The sequence below is a fragment of the Dicentrarchus labrax genome, unplaced genomic scaffold (genome assembly GCF_905237075.1).
Source record: "Dicentrarchus labrax unplaced genomic scaffold, dlabrax2021, whole genome shotgun sequence".
NCBI lineage: Eukaryota > Metazoa > Chordata > Actinopteri > Moronidae > Dicentrarchus > Dicentrarchus labrax.
In genome coordinates this window covers 8,696,791-8,717,505 of record NW_026136701.1, presented here as the reverse complement: position 1 = coordinate 8,717,505, position 20,715 = coordinate 8,696,791, and the positions used below count along the sequence as shown (strand labels likewise).

Here is a 20,715-nt window from a genome sequence, read left to right as displayed (position 1 = left end):
ACGCAGCAAAGGGCCACAGGTCGGATTAGAGCACGGGCCCCTGCAGCAACTCCGTACATGTGTCGCCAGCTCCACCGACTGAGCTAACCAGGCGCCCCTGTTGTTATTATTCTATGATCAGTAATGTAATATCTAACAAATACTGGATGGATTTAAATTAAATTTGGTACATGTTCATGTTCCCCAGAGGACTGATCCTAATGACTTTGGTGATCTCCCAACCTTTTCTCTAACGCCACCTTGAGTGCACGTTTGTGGTTCTAAATGAAATGTCTTAAATATTGTATGATTTGCCACGAATTTTTTTTCCCAAAGGGACGAATTGTAATAACTTTGATGATACTCTGACTTTGTGTTAAACACCATCATCAGGTCCAAATTCCAGTACTTTAATTTGAGACTAATGCCATTCCCTTCAGGCTCAGCTGGACTTTGTGTTCATAAGTTGCTAAGGTACAGCCTCACAGTGCCGCTAGTGTAGCTGTAGACTAGTCTCTTTAAAATAAAAAATTAACAAATGCAATTTTACCCTATGTAGATTCAGAAGGGTTCAAAAACAACTATCTCTGTCATGTTTGTTTTTCTGAACTTGAACAACTTATCTTTTCAATTTTGTTTCCTTATTAATTTAATTTTTTTATTGTGCACTCAAGGGAATATGGATGTCAGTTTACTCATTTTAAGAATGGTGTTTATCTGTTTTTGCAAGTTAAGAAAAATTGAAACTGAAAACGTGTCTGTGATTCGTTCATTTAAAAAACTAATCAAACATGGAGTAAAGGCTAGAAGAATAGTGTGTTACAGCGTGAGTGCAAACCCATCGTGTGCGTCTACAAACACATGAAGATAAAAAACACACAGCTCTTTCCTCACGTGGCGAGTGGGAAGTGATAAGAGAGAGACATGAAGATACACAACAGCCACATTTTACCTGTACAACCAATTAAAAAGCAGTTGAGAGATTTACCTGATGCTGAGTGGTAAAATAATTGCTCTTTCTGACGTGCATGCATCAGTTGTTGCTCGTCTTAACAATAAAAGTCACTTGGAGTCAAGAAGCTTCCGGTTTGAGGGAGTGCAGCATCACAAATTAACCCAATAAAGTGTTACACATTATAGCCATGTCACCAGCCATTGCAGCAGCCTGGCAAGACCGCAAATGCCGAAAGCAGTCCTTAATGCTGCAGGAACTGGATGCCCAAAGCAAGACAGCAACTACCTGAAATTAGGCAATTTACAGAAGAGAACCTCCTGAAGCACCCAATACAGTATTTCTGTTAAAGTATGATCTCAGAGTACACTCTGTCCCCAGAAAACAGACAAAAAATGAAAAGTGAGGGGGGTGATTTTCTGAAGTGACAGAGCACTCTGTCATTTGGACCTTAATGGAGTCTCTGTGAGCCTTACACTGAGGCAGAGAGTACGCCACCAAATGGTTCCTCACACAGCTTAACAAAAGACAAGGTACACAAAAAGATAAAGACGGACATGGAGGTAAAAGAAGCACAGTGAATAAAGTGGATTTTTGTCTTTGTCTCTTCTCCTTTGTCTTTTACTGTTACAAGCTTTACATCTGGCAAAATGCATAGAGCTCTGTTGCCACCTGCTGGAGAGATGACTGAAGTTTGATCAGAAAACATATTGTGAGGTGAGAGCGAAAGGGTGGAGGTTTCACTTTTAATAGTCTGTGGGTGAAATACTCTAGGCCAGTAGGCCACAAAAGATAAAGCACGGCAATCACCTACTTTCCTAAAAGACTCTTTAGAGTTTAGTTTAAAGCTGCTATAATACAAATTTGTGTATGTGAAAGGCTGATGATGACAAATGCACGAGAATTCTCGCCCGACTCTGCAGTTAACCTTTTTCACATTTATTTTTACAAACTGCTGAGGGAAATGTATGGCTCTTTATCAGCTAAATACGACACTATATTCACCAGCTAGTTGCTAACTGTGTCTGTCTGCATTTTGGTGCTGAGCAGATAGAGTATATTGGATTTATCAAAACTTTTTGACTGAAAAGCAACACTATACGAGTGGTGGGAGTGAAACAAAATGGTTCAAAGTTGTGGCCAGACAGCTAAACAATGAGCTGAAACTCTCTATAAAGCTCTTAAAGCCAATGGGAGATGCAGATTCAGGTGATAATTCTCTGTAGGTTCATCACTATGAGTGACTCCTTTCTTATTGTCACGTACTTTTCACAATTTCAGCTGATATATTTATTATAAAACACCATGTGATAATATGTCAGTGTTGTGTTTAGAGCTGGTTTCCACTGTCCACATATGACCAAAAAGTTATTGTAGGTTTGAATTAAAATCTGCTGGCAAATGTGTTTAAAAGTATGCAAATAAAATCCAAAAGAGAAAGAGTTGCATTTTCTTGTGACGAAAGCCAGGCACAATACACAGTGAAGTATTTCACTAAACCTCTATCTGCTTTTAAAACTGCAGAGCAAGTAAAAATGCATCAGAGGTATAAAAATCAGGGGGTTAAAATTCATATTTCCCCCAAATCTATGCCCATTCAGCAAATCATATGTTACCTTAATCCATTCTGAAATTACCTTAGGGCTGTTTTCATAACATTTGAGCTGAAAGTAGTTGCTACATTGTTCCCTCTCTGTTTCATGATCATTTCAGCCCTTATAAAAGATCAACAGAGGCAGCCTGCATGCAGCAGCAACCATAAGAATAAAGGTCAAAACTGTCAGTGTGTCAGCACTTTGAGAACAATCCACTAACAGCTCAGAGTGTGCCTTTGCATGGTGGAAACTCTAGGTTAAAGGCGTGTTACTGTGTCATCTGGTTGCAAGACCATTGGTGCTTCTTTCATTCATTGTGTCGTAATAAACAATCATTTGTGGTGTTTACTTCTGCTAGGTGTGCGAGTTTCTCTTAAATTAATGGCTTCATTCATCCTCACTTTGCAGGAGGGAACCAAGAGCCCTTCAAGGACCCCAGGGGGCTCCTGGAATCTACTGGGAGACAGTGATTTGAGGATTTGTTTATTCCCTGCGATGCCACTAGATGTCATACAAGCAAACACCAGCTGTAGCTGCTGATAGTCTCCACAGCAGAGTCAGTCTTCATCTGTTAGATTTTACACCCAGTTTAATAGCTAACAAGCGCCCACTGCTTCTGAATATTGATCGCCCACTCTGATAAATTACTGCCTACATTGATGCCGCGGTGCTTCGAGGAAAAAACAATCATGTGTTGAGATCCGTGCGTCATTGGGACCCCGGCGGTGGCGGCGGTGGCGGTGGCCGCGGTGCGTTCTGCTTCTCCGTCGTGCCTCAGTCCGGAGCGAGAGGGTCAGCAAGTGCACACACCGATCACCGATCAGCGCGTTAATTGAATACACCAGACAACCAATCCGTAGCGACCGGAGCGCCCAACCCGGATGACCTCCGGAGTGACGCGTCTCTCCGGTGAGAGTGCGGAGGGAGCAGCGCCGGAGGAGATGCGCATATCTGCAGGTACTCTAGCGCTGTCGTAAAACAAGAGACGGGAGCGAGTCGGCGATCATTAAAGCGATGCCAGGGGTAACCAAGTACAATTTAGTGGATGACGCGCACGATTTGAGGATCCCCATGCACAACGAGGAGGTGTTCAAACATGGGGTCTGCTTCGAGGCAAAGGTAGGGACCCTCTGCAACAGATAGTTTCTGGGTGGCAGGAATGATTTGAGGCTTGTGGATCATAATGTGTCAAACACTAAAATGAAGGCTAACAACCACTACGTTTCCATCCATGCGTTCACGTGATGTAAATGGTGTTTATTGACCATGTAATACTTAGATTTCTGGCTACTTTGTATGACTTTGAAATGTTTGTGATTTAAAAATGTTTGACCTTACTCACACGGAGAAGTGTTGCTTTACTGATAACTTGATGAATGCTGACATAATTTATTTCCCATATCTGCCTTCTGGCACCCAGACTGTAAAAGGGCTGCAGCTAAGGATTATTTTAATTGTTGATTCATCTGCAAATTCTTTTCTAAATTAATCGGAGAAGCGTTTGGTCTATAAAACATCAGAACACTGTGACAATAGTCTAAAACCCCAACATATTAAGTTTACTATAGTGTAAGACAAGGAAAAGTAGTAAATTCAGAAATTTGATAAGCTGGAACCCTCAAATATCTGGTATATGTTATAGAAAAAGGATGTGATCGATTAATCCACAAATTGTTGCAGCTCTACTGTACAATGATGTCCTCATGCAGGGGAATATTTCCAAAAATGAGTGAAAAAGCTGTCAGAATAACAAAGAATGGAAATAAATAATCTGACAGCCCAGCACTCCCCAAGCAATCAGTGGCATTCATTCCCTCAAACTGCCAATCTTTAAACCTCTTTCTTATGTTTTGCAGTACATTGGCAGTTTGGAGGTGGGTCGCCCCGGCAGTCGGATGGAGATAGTCGCTGCAATGAGGAGAATCAGAGTAAGACATCCTAAATGTGTGACTTCCCTGAACCCAAACTACTGAACTTGACCCTAGACACATTAACAATGACCCAGCGACTGATGATGGTGCATGCACATTAATCCTGTCTCTCTCTGTCCCTGTGTTTTATGTCTCACCTTGTGCACATTGCTCAGAGGATCCTTACTCCCCATAACATCATCTTTACACATAAATCACTAGTCTGTTTAAAAACTACACACTCAAGCAGATTCAGTGGGCTGTCAGGTGCGGTTTATATCACAGCAAGATTCAGGAGGCAGATTTTATGGCTGAGGAGAGATACAGCGTGCAGGTTTATATGTGATACTATTAGGAAAAGCGAGCACTCTTGAGTCTCCCTTAAGACCAGACAAGGCCACAGGAAACACTGTGATGCCTTGTCATTACACATCACTGCAGTGTTACAGAGAAGCACGAGAGGAGAGGATTTAGCTGCTTGTCGGCTGTTAGATCTAATCTAACAACCAAGTTATTGTGTCACTCAGAGGTCGGCCACATCCCCAGTGACACCCAGGAGGGACTTAATCCTCATCCCTTGAGTACTGTGCGGCATAATGGCCATTTGATTGCACTGGCCAAGATTGAATTTCCTCACTGACATATCATTTGTGAATCATAGCGATCTCTGAATGTTTTTTTCTTTTCAGATTTGTACAGTTTTTCTTGCATTATAAAAGTGCCTGCCTGCAGGTCGATACAGCAGCTTAAAATGGAAATAATAAACCCACACAATGCACAGGGTAATACAAATGCTTTTGAAGACCTTGCTGGCCAGGTTTATGTATTGTACCTTTTTCATCTGTCCTTAAACAAACATTTTAATTAAATGTCTTTGTTGTGTGGCTCTTATCTAAAAGCAGAGTTTGCAAAATGCTTTTCTGCAAGGCTTCAAAGCAAAAATAATACACTTAAGGAGATGAAAATAAAGAGAAAAGAAAATGCATTAAGAGACAAATATATATTTAAATCCAAATACAATAAACAACCTGATATTAAATGTGGCTGAGATTCAAAATTTGGAACATAAAAGCAAGTCTATAAAAGGAATCAGGGCTGTTTTTTGAGTTCTGTAATGGCACAGTAATTAAGAGTCTCTCCTTCTGGGGGGAGTCTCACTCTGAATATTCAACAGATAACTTAAGGCACTCACAGTGGCTTAGAGATAAGACTGGAGGTGAGCTGTCACAACTTGTAAAGCATTAGTTGTGCTTGGAGGTCAGTGTTAGTCTCAGTTAGTTTCAGGCTGACGCGCATTGGAAATGTGAACACTTCCTGTGGGTTCCACACTTCGCCGCTCTCTAACAGAAGTGTGTGTGAAGATGAGTCCTCTTGTCCCAGTTTTCTGGATAACACAAACACGTTATGGGAGTTGTGGCCTTCACCTGAGCATCTACTGCATGTGGGGGAAAACTCCCACACAGCAACAAGATGGATGAACTAGATGGAAGCGTATGACACGGAGTAAGGGCCTATTGAATCTTCCTGTGAGGTGTTTCTCACAGGTCACATATAGAACAAACTGCTCCAGATTCAGTAGGGCTACAATCACCAAATAAGACGTGCCATGCTGGTAACAATTATCCATTTTCTTCTTTTCTTTGAGATTTCTTTTACTCTGAAATGTCAATATAAGAAGAGTGAGAAGACAGCTTCAGTCCTGCTGAAAATAAAAGACACCGCTGGGTTGTTATTTTTACACAAACTAAAGGAAAGATCACAGAGAGTATCCAAGTCTGTCACACAGAGTGGGTGGCGGCTCGTTCGCTAAAGACGAAGAAGAAGGAGAAGTGGTGACTTCACAGAACTTCATCTGATCAATTAATCATCCGATGTTGGACTGTGTGTTTTCAAAGCAAGGCACTTTATTTCACATACATTCTGGTTGTTCTTAGATCTCTGGGCCCTGATATTTGGAGTCTGAGCCTGCAGTGGAAGCAGAGGCTACAGGCTCCAGCATTAATCACGGAGAGGGATGAAAGTGTCCCACACATGTCTGCCTCCCTCTGGGAAGTCTGCCTTTGAAAGCTTAAACAGCTCCCAGGAAAAAGAAACTGACAGTTTCTCAGTGTTTACTCAAACTCCGTTTTCCCCTAAGAAGAAGATAGTCAGAAATATCTTGTGTGCACAATCCCTTCTCTCTTCTCAAATATCATTTATCCTGTGTAAAGAGCTCCATCTCAGCAGGCCCATGCCATATTTAATGCAAGGCACACCATATAGCGTAATAATCAATTTGGTTTGAAATATCTTTTTGCCGAACCTTGAACGTTAATTTGAATATAATTTTCCCTTCACAGTATGAATTCAAACTGAAGAATATAAAGAAAAAGAAGGTCAACATTGTGGTATCCACCGATTTTATCAAAGTGATTTTGCGCAAAAAGAAGAAGGTCAGTACTGAAGAATTTTATTTGAATTTAATCTTTTGTCTTTTGAAAAACACCTTTGTCACCGTCAACTCGTGTTTTTGTGTTGTAACAGAGAAAAGGGTGGTCATGGGATGAGAATACCATCTTGGTGACACAGGATCCCATCTACAGGTAGGCCCTCTTTAGGATTTTAAATTAAAAATAAAAAGCCCAGCCGAAGCCAAATAACAGCTTGTAACTCAGTGACATATTGTTTATTGTCTTCCTTTTAACAGGATCTTCTATGTCTCACATGATGCCCAAGACTTGAAGATCTTCAGTTACATAGCGAGAGATGGACAGAGCAACATTTTCCGCTGCAATGTGTTCAAGTCAAAGAGGAAAGTAGGTTTAATTCCAGACAAACTGAAAATGCCTAAAAGTTAAGTCTGCTGATATTATATATTTTTCTTATCGTCAACAAATCCAGATCAGACCAATTAATTCTTATTAACACGTTTTCTTATTCCTATGTGTCATAGAGCTCCATTATTGTACAAAAAACAATTAAAAACACATCAGTGAGCCACATTGCTTCCCTGGATCACAGGTTTTCTTCATTAGGACAAATACTGTAGTTTATTTCCCAATTATGCCTTAACAGTACAGACTCACTACTCACTATAGCACCAAATCCACCGCTGAAAATAGTCCCCAGTGATGACACTATCTACTGTTTTCTAAAAACTACAGTGCCTAGCTGTTTGTTGCCAGATGTTTTAATAGATTTGAAGGAAGCCCTCAATTTCAGAGATACACTTTATTTACAGTTTTTACAGTTTATTTGCTTTCTTGCCGAGCGATAGATGAGAAGATCGATACAAATCTCTGTCTGCAGCTGCGACCAGCAGCCAGTTAGCTTAGCTTAGCATAAAGATGACTGATGTCTGTCTGAAGGTAAAAATAAAATATTGTGGTTTTATTGGTGGGGGGATTATTTCTTGGCTGGGCACAGTGACTTCCTCAAGTCTGGTCATCACCAGTTTTTAATTAATTGAATTAAAGAAGATATGATGTATTAGTTGAGCTTTATATGTGCTTGTAGGAGGATTTTGTCACAATATGGACAGGTTAGCTGTCTCCATTCTCTGAGCTAAGCTTACCAGCTTCTAGCTTTCTGTATACTGTAGAGACGTGAAAGTTGTATCAATGTTCTTATCTAATTCTCTGTGAGAAATCATAAGCGTTGTCCCAAAATGATGAATTATTCCTTTAAAAATGTATGTCTTCAGTGGGAATGAGGACAGGCTGGGGAAATTGCAAAATATTAGGAGACAGGCAGACACATTGTTGGTTTTAGTATTATTATGAATTTTGTTGACAAACACGAAAGTACGGAATATCTCCAGCTTTATCCTTTAAGCTGACAGCAAACAGTTATGAAAGTCAGTCATTGCATTTTGTTTTTCTGCTTCTTGCTCTGTACATAGCTTCTAATCTCACTGATGTATAGTCCTGTTGGACCTCACATGTAGCCAATTAATCTGAGTGTCAGAAGCCCTCGTGTGTTATGATTAAAATGCTAAAATTGTAAAAAAAAAAAAAAAAAAAAAGAATTACTGGCATGTCCATATCCACATATCTGCATATCAAGCAGAGGATTTTTTTCCTCTATGACAAAGGCAAAGCATCAGTGAGGTTGACTCCCATCCCTTCACCATGGATACCAGACAGAAAGTGACTTAGTGAAGCTGAATACTAATCATCCTGGTGGGAAGAGAAAAGAAGAGGGTCTTTTTCACTTAGCGGTTAAAGACATTTTCACCACTGCTGAATGAACACCCACCACATTGTCAGGGACACGGCCAGTGGTGCCCCACTACCTCCCCGGGGCTGCCGAGCCTTATCTGAGCATTGCAGACCAAGCATGTGTGCTGAGTAGGAGGAGATGGACCGGCTGATAAGAGGAGATTTGATTTATTTTCACCATGGCATGTTGCGGCCCAGCAGGGCTTCGATGTCAGCTCAGTACATCAGCAGGGCCTTTTGTGTTTGGCCTTGGGAGGGCTGGTAGTTTAATTCTTAAAACAAAATTACATTTTGGATTGTTGGAACAGAATAATCCATTTCATGACTTTATTCCTGCATTTATTTATTTTTTGCTTTTTCACTTGATTGAATACTTTCAAGCTTATGAAGGGTTGACATATTGACTGAGTGCCTTGAGGCAGGATGATCCTCCAGAGGCAGCTGACAATACTTTTATTTTCCATGCTGTTTTTCATTTCTTTTTTTGCCACCACAATAAAGAAAACACAAAAAACCTCACCTTTAATGAGATTGAGGAAGGACATGGTGGATAAAGTTTAATTCCAGTGGATTTAGGATGCTGCCACTGGACTGCGTATTAGGGCTTTATGGAGAAAAGAAGCCTTGAAATCGATCACAGAGGTGTCGTTGTTTCAAAGGCCACACTGAATTTTCTTTCCTTTGTGTTCAGCTTAAGAAACACTGATACCCACATTTAAGCCAGAACAGAAATGTATATATAACAATATTAAACCTGATGTTTGTAGACCTTTTATAAGGTTTTATAGATGATAGAACAATTAAAATACATTAGGGCTGTAACTAATGATTATTTTCTCTGTTAATTTTTTTTGGCTAAAGCTCAAGGCTACATCTTCACATCACCTATTTTGTCTGACTAACAGCCCAAAACCCATATAAACCCATCTCAGATATTCAGTGTACTATCACATAAGACAAAGAAAAGCAGCAAATACTCACAATAGAGAAGCTGTAATAGGTAATGTTAAATTACTTGGTGATTAATTTCCAGTCAATCGACTAATCGGTTCAGCTGTACAACATAATAAGTTAAACAAGTCTTTGCCTTGATTTACAGTAAAGCAAACAATAAAATAAAGTAAGCAAAAACCAATACATTTGGGCTGGGATCTGTGATGGTCTTGGATTTTGTGTAATTTAAAGGAATAGTATGACATATTCGCTTTTTTTGCTTTCTTTCTGTTTGCTTCTTCTTCCTGCTGCAATTGTGTCTATTTGTGCAGATAAGAAGATTGATACCATTGTCACATCTTTACATTAAATCGGAAGCTACAGCCAGGAGACACTTAGCTTAGCTTATTATAAAGACTGGGAGCAGAACAACCGTCCGGGCTCTTCTGAAGCTTGAAAAAACTGTGTCCCCATAAAACCTCAGCTTGCCATTTATACATTTCAGTACCTTTGGACAGAGCCAGACTAACTCTTTCCACTGTTTTCAGTCTTTATACTAAGCTAACCTAACAGCTATAGCTACATATTTAGCATACAGACAAAACTATTACTTTAATATCACTGACAACTAAATATTGCGTATCAGGACTGTATGTGACTCACAGCAACATGTTATATCTTAAATCCTTGCATCCAAATAAGATTACATTAAAACTTGAAAATGTACGGTACATGCTGTATATGCACCAGATATCCTGTTACCTATATATCTAGATCTACACCTATATATCCTCACTTTAGGATCAAGTAGCTAATTTTCGAGTAATTGCAAATTAAACAGTCTCTTATTCGATGACCTCATGATTCTGACACACCTACTGAGCCTCCTGCAATAACAACAAACTTCACTCCCCCTGCCATCAACGTTACTTGCCACTAAAATAGACAGATCCATCACTGTGACAGCAGAATGTATGCAGAGCAGACAGACAAGGACGAGCAGCTGGAGCTCTGTGCTCGTAATGTCTTCTGACTTTAATTTGGTCCCCTCCTGTTTTCCTCTGTCTTCATTTTTCATCTCACATTCTGCCCCAACGTTTCCCCATTTTCTTCTTGCTGCAATTGTGTCTATTTTTTTCTCTTTACCTGTGCACAAATGCACACACACTCATTCATCTATCTACTTTTCTTCCTGTGCAACCCCTTTGGCACCTCATTTTCTCCCCTGCCGTGTCTCGTCATTTTTGCATCCTCCCTTACTGTGCACCTGCTGCTGCTTCCCACCACCCCTGCTCTCAAAATCCCAACACACACACACGCACACACACACACTCTTCCTCTGTGTCCTCCTTTACAGTCTCAGGCCATGAGGATCGTGCGAACAGTGGGTCAGGCGTTCGATGTGTGTCACCAGCTGACCCTGCAGCAGAAAAGCGATGACCAGGAGGATGAGGAGGGGAAGGTGGAGGAGTCGGCGGCAGTGCCAGGTGACTCACATCTACATACACTCTAAAACACACGCACAGAAAATTGCATCCACAAATCCAGTCCGCTCTCCCTCCCGTCTGTGTCTCTCCTTCCCGTTCTCCTTCTGTCACACACACAAACTCAATCTCCTTTCTTCTCCTCACACAGCAACTCACACCCTCCCCAGGTCTCTACCTCCTCTCTCCCTCTTGCTTCCTCCTCTCTCTCACAAACAAAAACCCTGAGCGTCTGCAGAAACAAACAGTGACAACTGCGCACACCTCTCTGAGAAAAGATGTCATTATCCACCGACCATAGCTTTTTTCCAGCAGCTTGCTCTGCTGCAGCTGCAGCTGTGTTTTGATGAGTCGTCCGAGCCATTGATCAAAGACCTTGTGTGGGTTTCTGCCAGTTCTTTGCCTTCTGCTGCTGCTGTCACTGCCTCAATAAACTGAGCTTTGAGCAACACACCACTGGCATTCACAAACGCTGCCAACAAAGACTCTCTGCCATCTGCAAACTTAAAGCACTTTCCGTTGGCCCCCACCTACTGTTGCTGCTCTGCTCTGTAATCCAACCCCATTCTCCTCTATTGTTCTACCTGGTTATTTACCACAATAACGGCTTCCAATGGGAACATACACAATCATATGCATCACACACAGTGCCTCCAAAATTATTTGTGTCCCCAACCTGTCAGCCACTACACACAGAGCAAACAGCACAGCACATGACCCCAGGCATCCCTTCAATCCATTCTTCACACTGCTGCCATCCGGTCGAAGATACAGAAACAGGCATGCTTTGGCAGGAGTTTTGTCCCCACTACCAGTAAAACACCTTAGTAAATGTCATGTGTAGCTGCTATCTATCTATCTGTCTATGTATCTTTCTATCCATCTCAAGATATGTTACGAACTCAAAGTAAAAACAGAATGAAAATCTTAAATTTCTCTGGTCTCTCTGCAGCAAAGAGGTTTGCATTGTCAGAGGAGACCGACCTTGAAGCCACTACAGAGGAGAGCATTGAGTGTGTCTCTTCATCAGACCTGGAGAAGAGCAAAAAGGATGAGGCCCTCTGTAACGAGGGCAAGGTAGAGTATAGAAGCTGTCCTTGATCATTGTAGTGTTGTTCATACAAAGCCCTGCTATTTTCTCAATCCTTTAGAAACACAGGAGTTTTTGTAAACCCTGCAGAGATGAAACGAACCCTGCAAAGTGTAATTTACAGCTTTTGGCAGCGCTCTGCATGACACAGCAACTAAAATATATAACTGCAGCTGACACATTTTCATTGTCAATTAGCATCACCAAACCTGCCATTTATTTTCTCAATTAATCAATTCGTCATTTGGTCCAGACAGTGTCAAAAGATAATGAAAAATGCCCCTCGCAGTTTCCCCAAACTCAAAACAAATTCTTCAAATCACATGTTTTGTCAAAAAGCCAAACATCTTCTATTTATTTTTATTTTAAAAAATGTATGCAAGTATTCACATTTGAGAAACAACAAGCTGGGAATTTTTAGCTTTTTTGCCTAACAAATGATTTAAGGGGCCACTTATGAAGACTACTACTCAGACTATGAAAACAGTTATATAATTGTGCATTTTGAAAGACATGGGTGTTTACCAGGCAGGGAGGGACTAAATGAAAGATGCTATCACGTTGCATTATGGGAAATGTAGGATCCAATATTTTTGTGACTTAAAGTCATAGCCTCTGCTGAAAGTTAGTCCCCCACATGCAATACTAAATCACTCTTCCTTAAAAGTATTTATCCATAAAATTGACTAATTGATTAATCGAATACTGAATTCTGACATTCGAAACCTCACAAAGCGTTTAATACCCATAAATCCCACAATTGAACTGTTTAATTCATGATCACTCTTCAACAGACATGACACAAGCAAGTTCTCAGATCGAGGATTAAACAGGATAAACGCATTGTATTTTGGCAGATCATGTTTCATTTATATATTTCTATATTTTGGGGAAATAATGATGTAAAAAGTCAGAAATGTCCTGTTAATAAATAATTCTGGGACTCTCACTGCACACATGATGAAAGGCCTCATAAGGAACTGCACAAAACTCAGAAAACTTAAGGATGTATAGCGAGCAGCCGTGTCTTCAAGGCTTGTTTGTGAAGAAATCCTCCACAAAGGTCTTCAATATTGATGTGATCGTATGGTTTATTAATGAAAACATAGCAAGGCTTTCTAGCGCTGCTCTGCTAATCCTGAGATGTTGAACAAGCATCTCTCTAATATTTGTCGGCTCATTTTCCAACCAAGTCTCTGTGGCACTGTCAGCTTTATTACCCAAGAGAGAAAACTAGTGTTGTGCTGGCGAGGATTTAATTAATTTGAATTCAGTTGATATTACAACTAATTACATGGTTCCACAAAAGCAATACAATTAGTTTCATCATTTCAATATTTAATGCAATTCTGCCACAATAAAACAGCAGTATTTAATACGTCCAGATCTCACCTGCAGTGTCTCAGTCTCCTGTGTGTAATGTGAAGGTCAAGTGTTCTTCACAGTCCAGTAGTAATGACAAGAGTCCACCATATTGATCTCCGACCTCAGATATAACAGATAAGTCATGTCCTTCATGGCTGCTCTTCCCAAAGCAGCACTCTAACATAATTGCGTGAGTCATAATTCCTGTATGGTCGAACCATCCTACAGCAGCCCGCCCCGTCAACCTGTTTATTTATAGATTGCACTCATTGAATCCCCATTAAAACACCATTGTCACAATTAGATTACATGATGCTACTCTGTATTTTGTATTAGACCAGAGATTACTAGAGTAAAATATATAGCTGGATTGTCTTATCATGCCTACTTTAGATTACAAAATCCCAGTTTGAAGTGTATCTGTAGTTAAAGGCACACCTTATGGCAATTATTCACAGAGTGTGCCCCTTTTTGTTTTGTTTTTAATGCAATAAAACATTCCCAATCCTAGTATCCTGGTGTGCACTGGAATATATTTTTGTTGACTGGTTTACTTTGGTCTGTTCTGTACCAGTTGGAGAAGGGAAGCACTGCTGTGCACAGGATATTTAAAACGAGGGTAAATGGGGTCCCTGGATAGCTCACCTAGTAGAGTCCTCGCTGCAGGGTCTGAATCCAACCTGTGGCCCTTTGCTGCATGACATCCTCTCTCTCTCTCTCTCTCTCTCTCTCTCTCTCTCTCTCTCTCTTTCTCTCTCCTGTCTGTTTAGCTGTCACTATTGATTAAAGGCAATTAAATCACCCCAAAAAATAAAAATAAATTTAAAAAAGAGAGAGTAAATATTGGACTTAAAGGTCCAGTGTGTAACATTTAGGAGTATCTATTGGCAGAAATGGAATATAATATTTATTGGTATGTTTTCATTAGTGTATAATCACCTGAATATGGGAATCGTGTTTTTGTTACCTTAGAATGAGCTGTTTTTTTTATCTACAGACACCGTGGGTCACCTTCCGTGGAGTCTGCCATGTTGAACCGCCATGTTTCTACAGTAGCTCACAACGGACAAACCAAACACTAGCTGTAGATAGGGCCTTCCATGGTGTTCAGTTAGTTGCAATCTGCAAAACACCAAATTCTACACACGTTGTACAAAACATTAAATTACCTCAAGATATTTCCATCCTCACCAAGGTCATGCTTTGGTATCAGCAGCTCAAAATCAAAGACCGAGGCTGTAGAGGCTCTTTATTCTACACTTATCTCACAGTTCAACAGTAATTCAGGTGGAAATCTGTCACAGAAGCGAGAGCATTACAAAATATTCCATCAACAGCAACCTCAATAGAGAACCAACAGCTTCTTTATTGATCTTCCTTTGGTGTGAAATACAACTCCCTCTTTCATTTTTTATACAACTTGATGTGGTAGATGCAGCATTGATCTCTCTCCCTCTCTCTACCTAAAAACTCACCCTGTCCTTTTGCACCAGACAGCTCAAAGAAACCCAGTTCTTGCGCTGTTGAAAGTTATTTTTAGAAAATATTAGAAGTCTAATAACAAATTAAAGTAGCATTTTAGCTCAGTACTGGCAGAGAGAGACTGTCAGCTTTTAAACCACTTCTTCAGATGTGTTTCTACACACAAGCTTTCATGTGAGGTTTTACTTTCCACTGTCCCTCCATTATTTAAGATTGTTGGTTATCTTACCCTATACTTTACCTTTAATTCTATCTACTGTAAAGCCCATCCACAGCCATATGTACTCTTGCTGTGATTTATTGTATTTTGTTAACTTTATACGCTAAAATGCAAGATTCTTGTTTTTTCATATTTATTTTGGCAGCATCTTTGCTGTTGAGGGCTCATTGCTGTGGAGGTTTTTCCACTTCAATGGGCCCTCGGTTCCTTTTATTTCTTGTGATTAAACTCAAAACTGTGGGTGGTTCTGTTACACATGTTTCTATGTGTTCATGGTGGTTTTGAACACTCTGGCTATTCCAAACAAACCATTTTTGTGGTAGCCTTTAAAGGAATGAAATATCTTTCACATTACTGTAACTTCTTAATGCTGTTACAGTAGAAGAAGTAGAGCCCAATTTACTGTCATCTCTGCTGTAGGCGTCTGATGACCCGTCTCTCCTATTGAGCTCCCCCATCCTTGGAGCCTCTGTGTCGGTTCAGTCGGCAGCAAAGGCTCCCTGCTCTGAAGAGCACCAGGTCCAGCTCCTCCAGAAACATCTGCAGCAGCAGGAACAACAGGCACTAGCAGCTTCAGCACAGGTACTTTCTTTCTTTCTTTCTTTCTTTCTTTCTTTCTTTCTTTCTTTCTTTCTTTCTTTCTTTCTTTCTCCCAGTGAAAGTCCTAACGGCATTGGTTGATACAGTGTTTACAGTATAATTCTGAATTGAATCATCTACAAAGCCTACAATACAAATCACACATCCTAAATGGGTCACAAATACATTTGTATAGAATTTAGAATATAGATCAACCAGCTGGAAAATGGTTAACGACATGATATCATTTATATAGCTTTGCTAATCAATATTGTAAATACCAGATTATCAGACTTTGAAGCTGATGTTGCTCACAGACTGTTTCTCTTTATTGATCTGTCTGAGGAGAGGTGTGCAATTCATGGAACTCAGAAGCAGTAAAATCAGCTCCTATTGTTTCCCTCGCTGTAGTTTCTGTGGTTGCCATGGTCACACGCAGAGTCGCCGGAAAATTAAAAGTTGAACCATCATAAACTCCAACAGTAGTGTCAAGAGCAAGCGCTGCCACTGTGTTTACATTGAAAACAATGGACGCTGTCTGGAAGCACCTGAGGAGTTACAGTCATGTTAGTGGTTCTGTTCTGCTGTATTTCATACATTCATGGTACATAGGCACAGCAGTGCTTTGAACATATGTAATGGCAATCCATCTAACAGTTCACTAAAAACCACAAATGGTTGCACCAGAGGAAAAGTCAAGGGATCAATAAAGTCAGAGGGACACATCCCCTGGGGACCATGAATCTCTGTACAATCCTGGCAATCCAGTCAGTTGTTGCTGAGATATTTTATTCTGGACCAAAGTCCTCATAGAGAAGAAAAATTTTGAATTAACAGAATTTAAAGAGCATGTTTATTTGATGAGTTTCTGACAACCCAAAAGAATAGTTAGATATTCAAGTCATATTAAAAATGCACAATCCCCTGATTAATATTATTGGAAAAGTTCATGTTGCTTAACACAATACCCTCTGCTCACATAATTAGACAAAAATCAATCAAAGTAGTAAAAAACAGGAATCAGTGCTTAATCTTATCTGCAGAATGATAATTAGACAGATGCGCTATTTCCATTTTCAATCAGTGGTGTGTTAAATAGGATGTAGCAAGGTATTTCTGGTCATTAAATTCTTACCTCATTCATTCCTCTAAACTTTTACTTTTGAAAAGTTTCACATAAAATACATTTTAATTAAATATGTCTGAGACGTGGTTTCAAGGCCTTTGAAGATTTGAGTTTTGAGTTCTAGTTTAGTTTGGTTGATTCAGTTGATTATTAATGCTGATGTGTGATTTCTGTTGAACCTTTGAGCGAGCAGACTCCAAACTTAAGAGTCACTGTTGGATTTAATCAGCAGGTTTCCTCCTAATGACAGAATGAGTTTTATTAAATCACTGGGTCTAATGAAGAAAAATAAATTAGCATTGTAAATAGGAAAGAATTGCTTACAATGAAACTAGTTTTTGTCCCACCTGTGTGTGTGTTTTGGTCTGTTCAGGTCCATGTGCTCCAGGAGCAGCTGTCAGTGGAGGTGTGTGCGCGGACTGAAGCCCAGGCCAGAGTACAGAGGCTGCTGCAGCAGAACACCGACCTGCTGCAACACATTTCCCTGCTGGTCAAACAGATCCAGGAACTGGAGCTCAAATCTGCTGGCCAGTTAACATCTAGTGAGTGGAAATCTTCTGTTGCTGTACTATTGAGCTTTCTTTTTCATTTACAGTATGTATTACATTTTATTTGGTTGCCTTCCTCTATATCCATGTTTCTCCGCTACTCATTTCTGTAATAAAATCCTTTTCTCCCTCCATCACATTTGCCTCCATCACTTTCTTTCCTTGCCTCCTTCCTGTCGTTATGGCTCCTTTTCTCATCCAATTCTGGCACGCAATTAATTATCCCATGGCAGCCCTCTCAGAGGATTCAGTTCTGCGCTTTGCTCTCCCCTCTCTGTGCTTAGCCCGTGGCAATATGCTGCCTTATAGTCATGAATTATCAAATCCTGTCACCCCACTCCATGTAATCTCATCTGCTTTGCTCTAACCTCTCTCACTTATGTCTTGTATCTCTGTTTACATGTGATAACAAAAAAAATTCTCTTTGCTGTGTTTCATCTTATCATCCTTCTTTTCATATTTTCCCTCCGTCCTTAGTGGGCTCCCAGGACAGTCTTCTGGAGATCACTTTCCGTGCCAAGCCCCCCAGCATGCCCCGTGAACCCCTCACCTCTTCTTCATCTATGGGCGCTTTAGCAGCTCAGTCCCTGCTCCAGATTAGTGACGGTGCCTGGGTCTCCACCCTCCCCGGACCCTGCTCTCCAGGCACCATGGGCACCAACACCAGCCCTCTGGGGCTCGGCAGCAGTGGAGTTCGGCTCGAGTGCTTTCGCTTCTCATCCCGGGGGCCGGATAGCCAGGAGCAGGGCCAGGACACAGGGGAGACTCCCAGCGACGGGGCCCCGGATGAAAGCTCACTACTGGGGGAGCAGGTCCTGGGAGCCCTGGAGCTTCTCCGGTTTAGGGAGTCTGGGATCGGATCGGAGTACGAATCAAACACAGATGAGAGCGATGACCGGGACAGCTGGGGGCAGGGGGAGGGAGCGGGGGCTGACGGTGCTCCTCGACTCTTAAACGTGCTGAATGCAGAGAGTCTGCCGGACTGCTTAGGGGATGAGATGGCTGTGTAGCGGTGCTATTGATGCTGCACAAGGAAACATTGCACTTATGCGCCACCCCAGTGGGTGAGAGAGCGGTAAAATTCAGAATGTGAAGGACTTTATTACACAGAGATCATGTATTGTGACTTCAGTAAAATGAAATTATTTGTGTCTTGTCCTGGACAGAGTGCTCACTCACTATTGTTCTGGGTAACGTTTCGAATCTTACCTTTATGTTTTGATTTGCTACTTCCTGTGCACTGAAAAAAGGACCCACTTGCTGTTGTGAGTGGTGGAACTCATAAAATCAAATAATAAAGAAAGTTGAATTGATAAATTTTACATTGAAAAACTATCTTGATTTGGTAAAAAATGTGATTAATCAGTATCATTCATCACATGTCTATGACTGGCATGTTCACTGGCAGTGCATGTTAATGTTAGAAATACACACACCAAATAATACCAATATTAAGTTATAATAATAGAACAGTCATTAACCATAGAGATGTTTTACAAATCAAGCTTGTTTTGATCAAATCAATAACATCTTTATCAAGTAAATTTAAACAAGAGTCTACTGCATGCTATGATTTGCCAACTAAAGTATCAGAGAAATTGAATTTTTTAATCTGAGAGCAAATCATCAAACATCAGCCCAACTGCACCTCGATAAACTGTTTTGCAATTAAAGGTTTTGAGCCGCACACACTGGACATTAATTACTGTAATTCTGAAAACTAAAACATACCTTTTGTATTTCTTTGTTTCTCTGCTCCATTGCAGCTCCAAAGCCAAAAGAAAACTACTTTGACCACGTCTTATACTCGTAGATATGTCTTTGACACAGTGCAGCTTTATTCAAACCTAGGACTGTCAGATAGTATTAACACTTTGGTGTCTGTGTGTTACATACTGTGTGCCTGTCAGTTTCATGATTGTTGTACCTTACATTTGGTTCCCTGAGTTGGTGCCATTGCCCGTCACTGGACTCGTTACACTGTGGTCGTGTCTGTGTTTATGGATTTGTGACACATCTGGCATGGACATGGTCATTTTTGCTGTTTTCTAATGAAGATATATGAAGAAAAAGACCCCTTTGCCAAGTCTGTCTGGATATGCTATGAGTGTGAAAGTTAAAACCTTACTGTGCTTGTTATGACACTTAATCTGTAATTACACATGGGTTTAAAATTTAGCATGTATCTCTCACAGTATGATTTTCTTGTATACACTACATTGTATATAGTTTGACTAACTTATATGCATTGCATAAAATACATAGCATGACTTTGTTCATACGCGTCTTCATCATGTTTTATATTATTGAAGAACATTTTCTGATGAGGTGATCCTGTGTTTCAGAGGGAAACATCTCACTATGTGCAGGTGCTGCTACAGATTTGTCTGTTTTAAAGTGTAGCCACCACGTACTGTAAGTATTATTTGTTGATGCCGTACTGCGACAACCATAAACTGCTGTTTCACTGTTGCTCCACCCTTCAGATGAACTGTTTGTGTAGTACCTGTTCAGATAGAGGCGTATGAGACTTCTGGACTCACTTCATATTCTTCTGGCCAGCTGTCGCAGCAGCTCCACCTCGCTGACTGTGAGCCAGCTCTTTGAATCACTGAATTGGGGACGTGTCTTTGAGCTCTTTCCAAAATCGATTAATCTCTTCCTGGCCCTCCTCTCGCTCTCTCTTCCTCTTCCTTACTCACCTTCCTCCCCTCTTTTCCCCAAAGCTCGTCACCTCTCTCTTGCACTCAATCTGTCTGCTCTATCCTTCTATCCATATTTCTCTGTCAATCTGTCATTGCTCTCCAAGGTTATGTCTGTTCCCATGAAGTGTACTAAAAATTAAAGTGCACTTAAATCAATGTTTCTCCGTGTGGAATTACATGCTCTTTCTCGAATGCCGTCTGGTGTCATGATATGTTTACTGCATTTGGTGTGAGTTACTAATTGCTGTAATGAATCAATGGGCGATTTAACTGAAATATGTCTCTAACATAATGATAACCAGCACCAGTTCCTGGGCTGACCTTTTCAAAATGTTTCCCTCATTAGTATTTATAATTGGCTGAGAAAATGAGATGTGGACATGCAGAAGGTCTTTTGTGAGGGTGATGGCACTCTATTTACAACAGGTGTGGTCATTATACAGGGTCATCTCCCATTAAGCTCACTGTGTGTGAAGACAGCAGCAGCTTGATGTAACGCTGCAGATAAACTGGAAAATATGAAGAATATCAGCCATTACCCACCCACA

At 40.6% G+C, this 20,715-nt stretch overlaps 1 protein-coding gene across 2 annotated transcripts; it reads left to right on the top strand.

Moving 5' to 3' along the window:
* Positions 1-2,850: 2,850 nt before the first annotated feature.
* Positions 2,851-20,323, top strand: LOC127362423 (carboxyl-terminal PDZ ligand of neuronal nitric oxide synthase protein-like). Of its 2 annotated transcripts, XM_051398103.1 has the most exons (10): positions 2,853-3,645; positions 4,383-4,454; positions 6,776-6,868; positions 6,960-7,018; positions 7,123-7,231; positions 10,926-11,055; positions 12,005-12,129; positions 15,630-15,791; positions 17,288-17,456; positions 17,940-20,323. In XM_051398103.1, exons 1-10 carry the CDS (start codon positions 3,541-3,543, stop codon positions 18,470-18,472), a joined length of 1,557 nt encoding a protein of 518 aa, XP_051254063.1. In that variant the 5' UTR covers positions 2,853-3,540; the 3' UTR covers positions 18,473-20,323. The 2 variants fall into 2 exon arrangements, with proteins under 2 accessions (XP_051254070.1, XP_051254063.1); XM_051398110.1 differs by lacking the exon at positions 15,630-15,791 and having other exon boundaries at positions 2,851-3,645.
* The last annotated feature ends 392 nt before the right edge of the window (positions 20,324-20,715 follow it).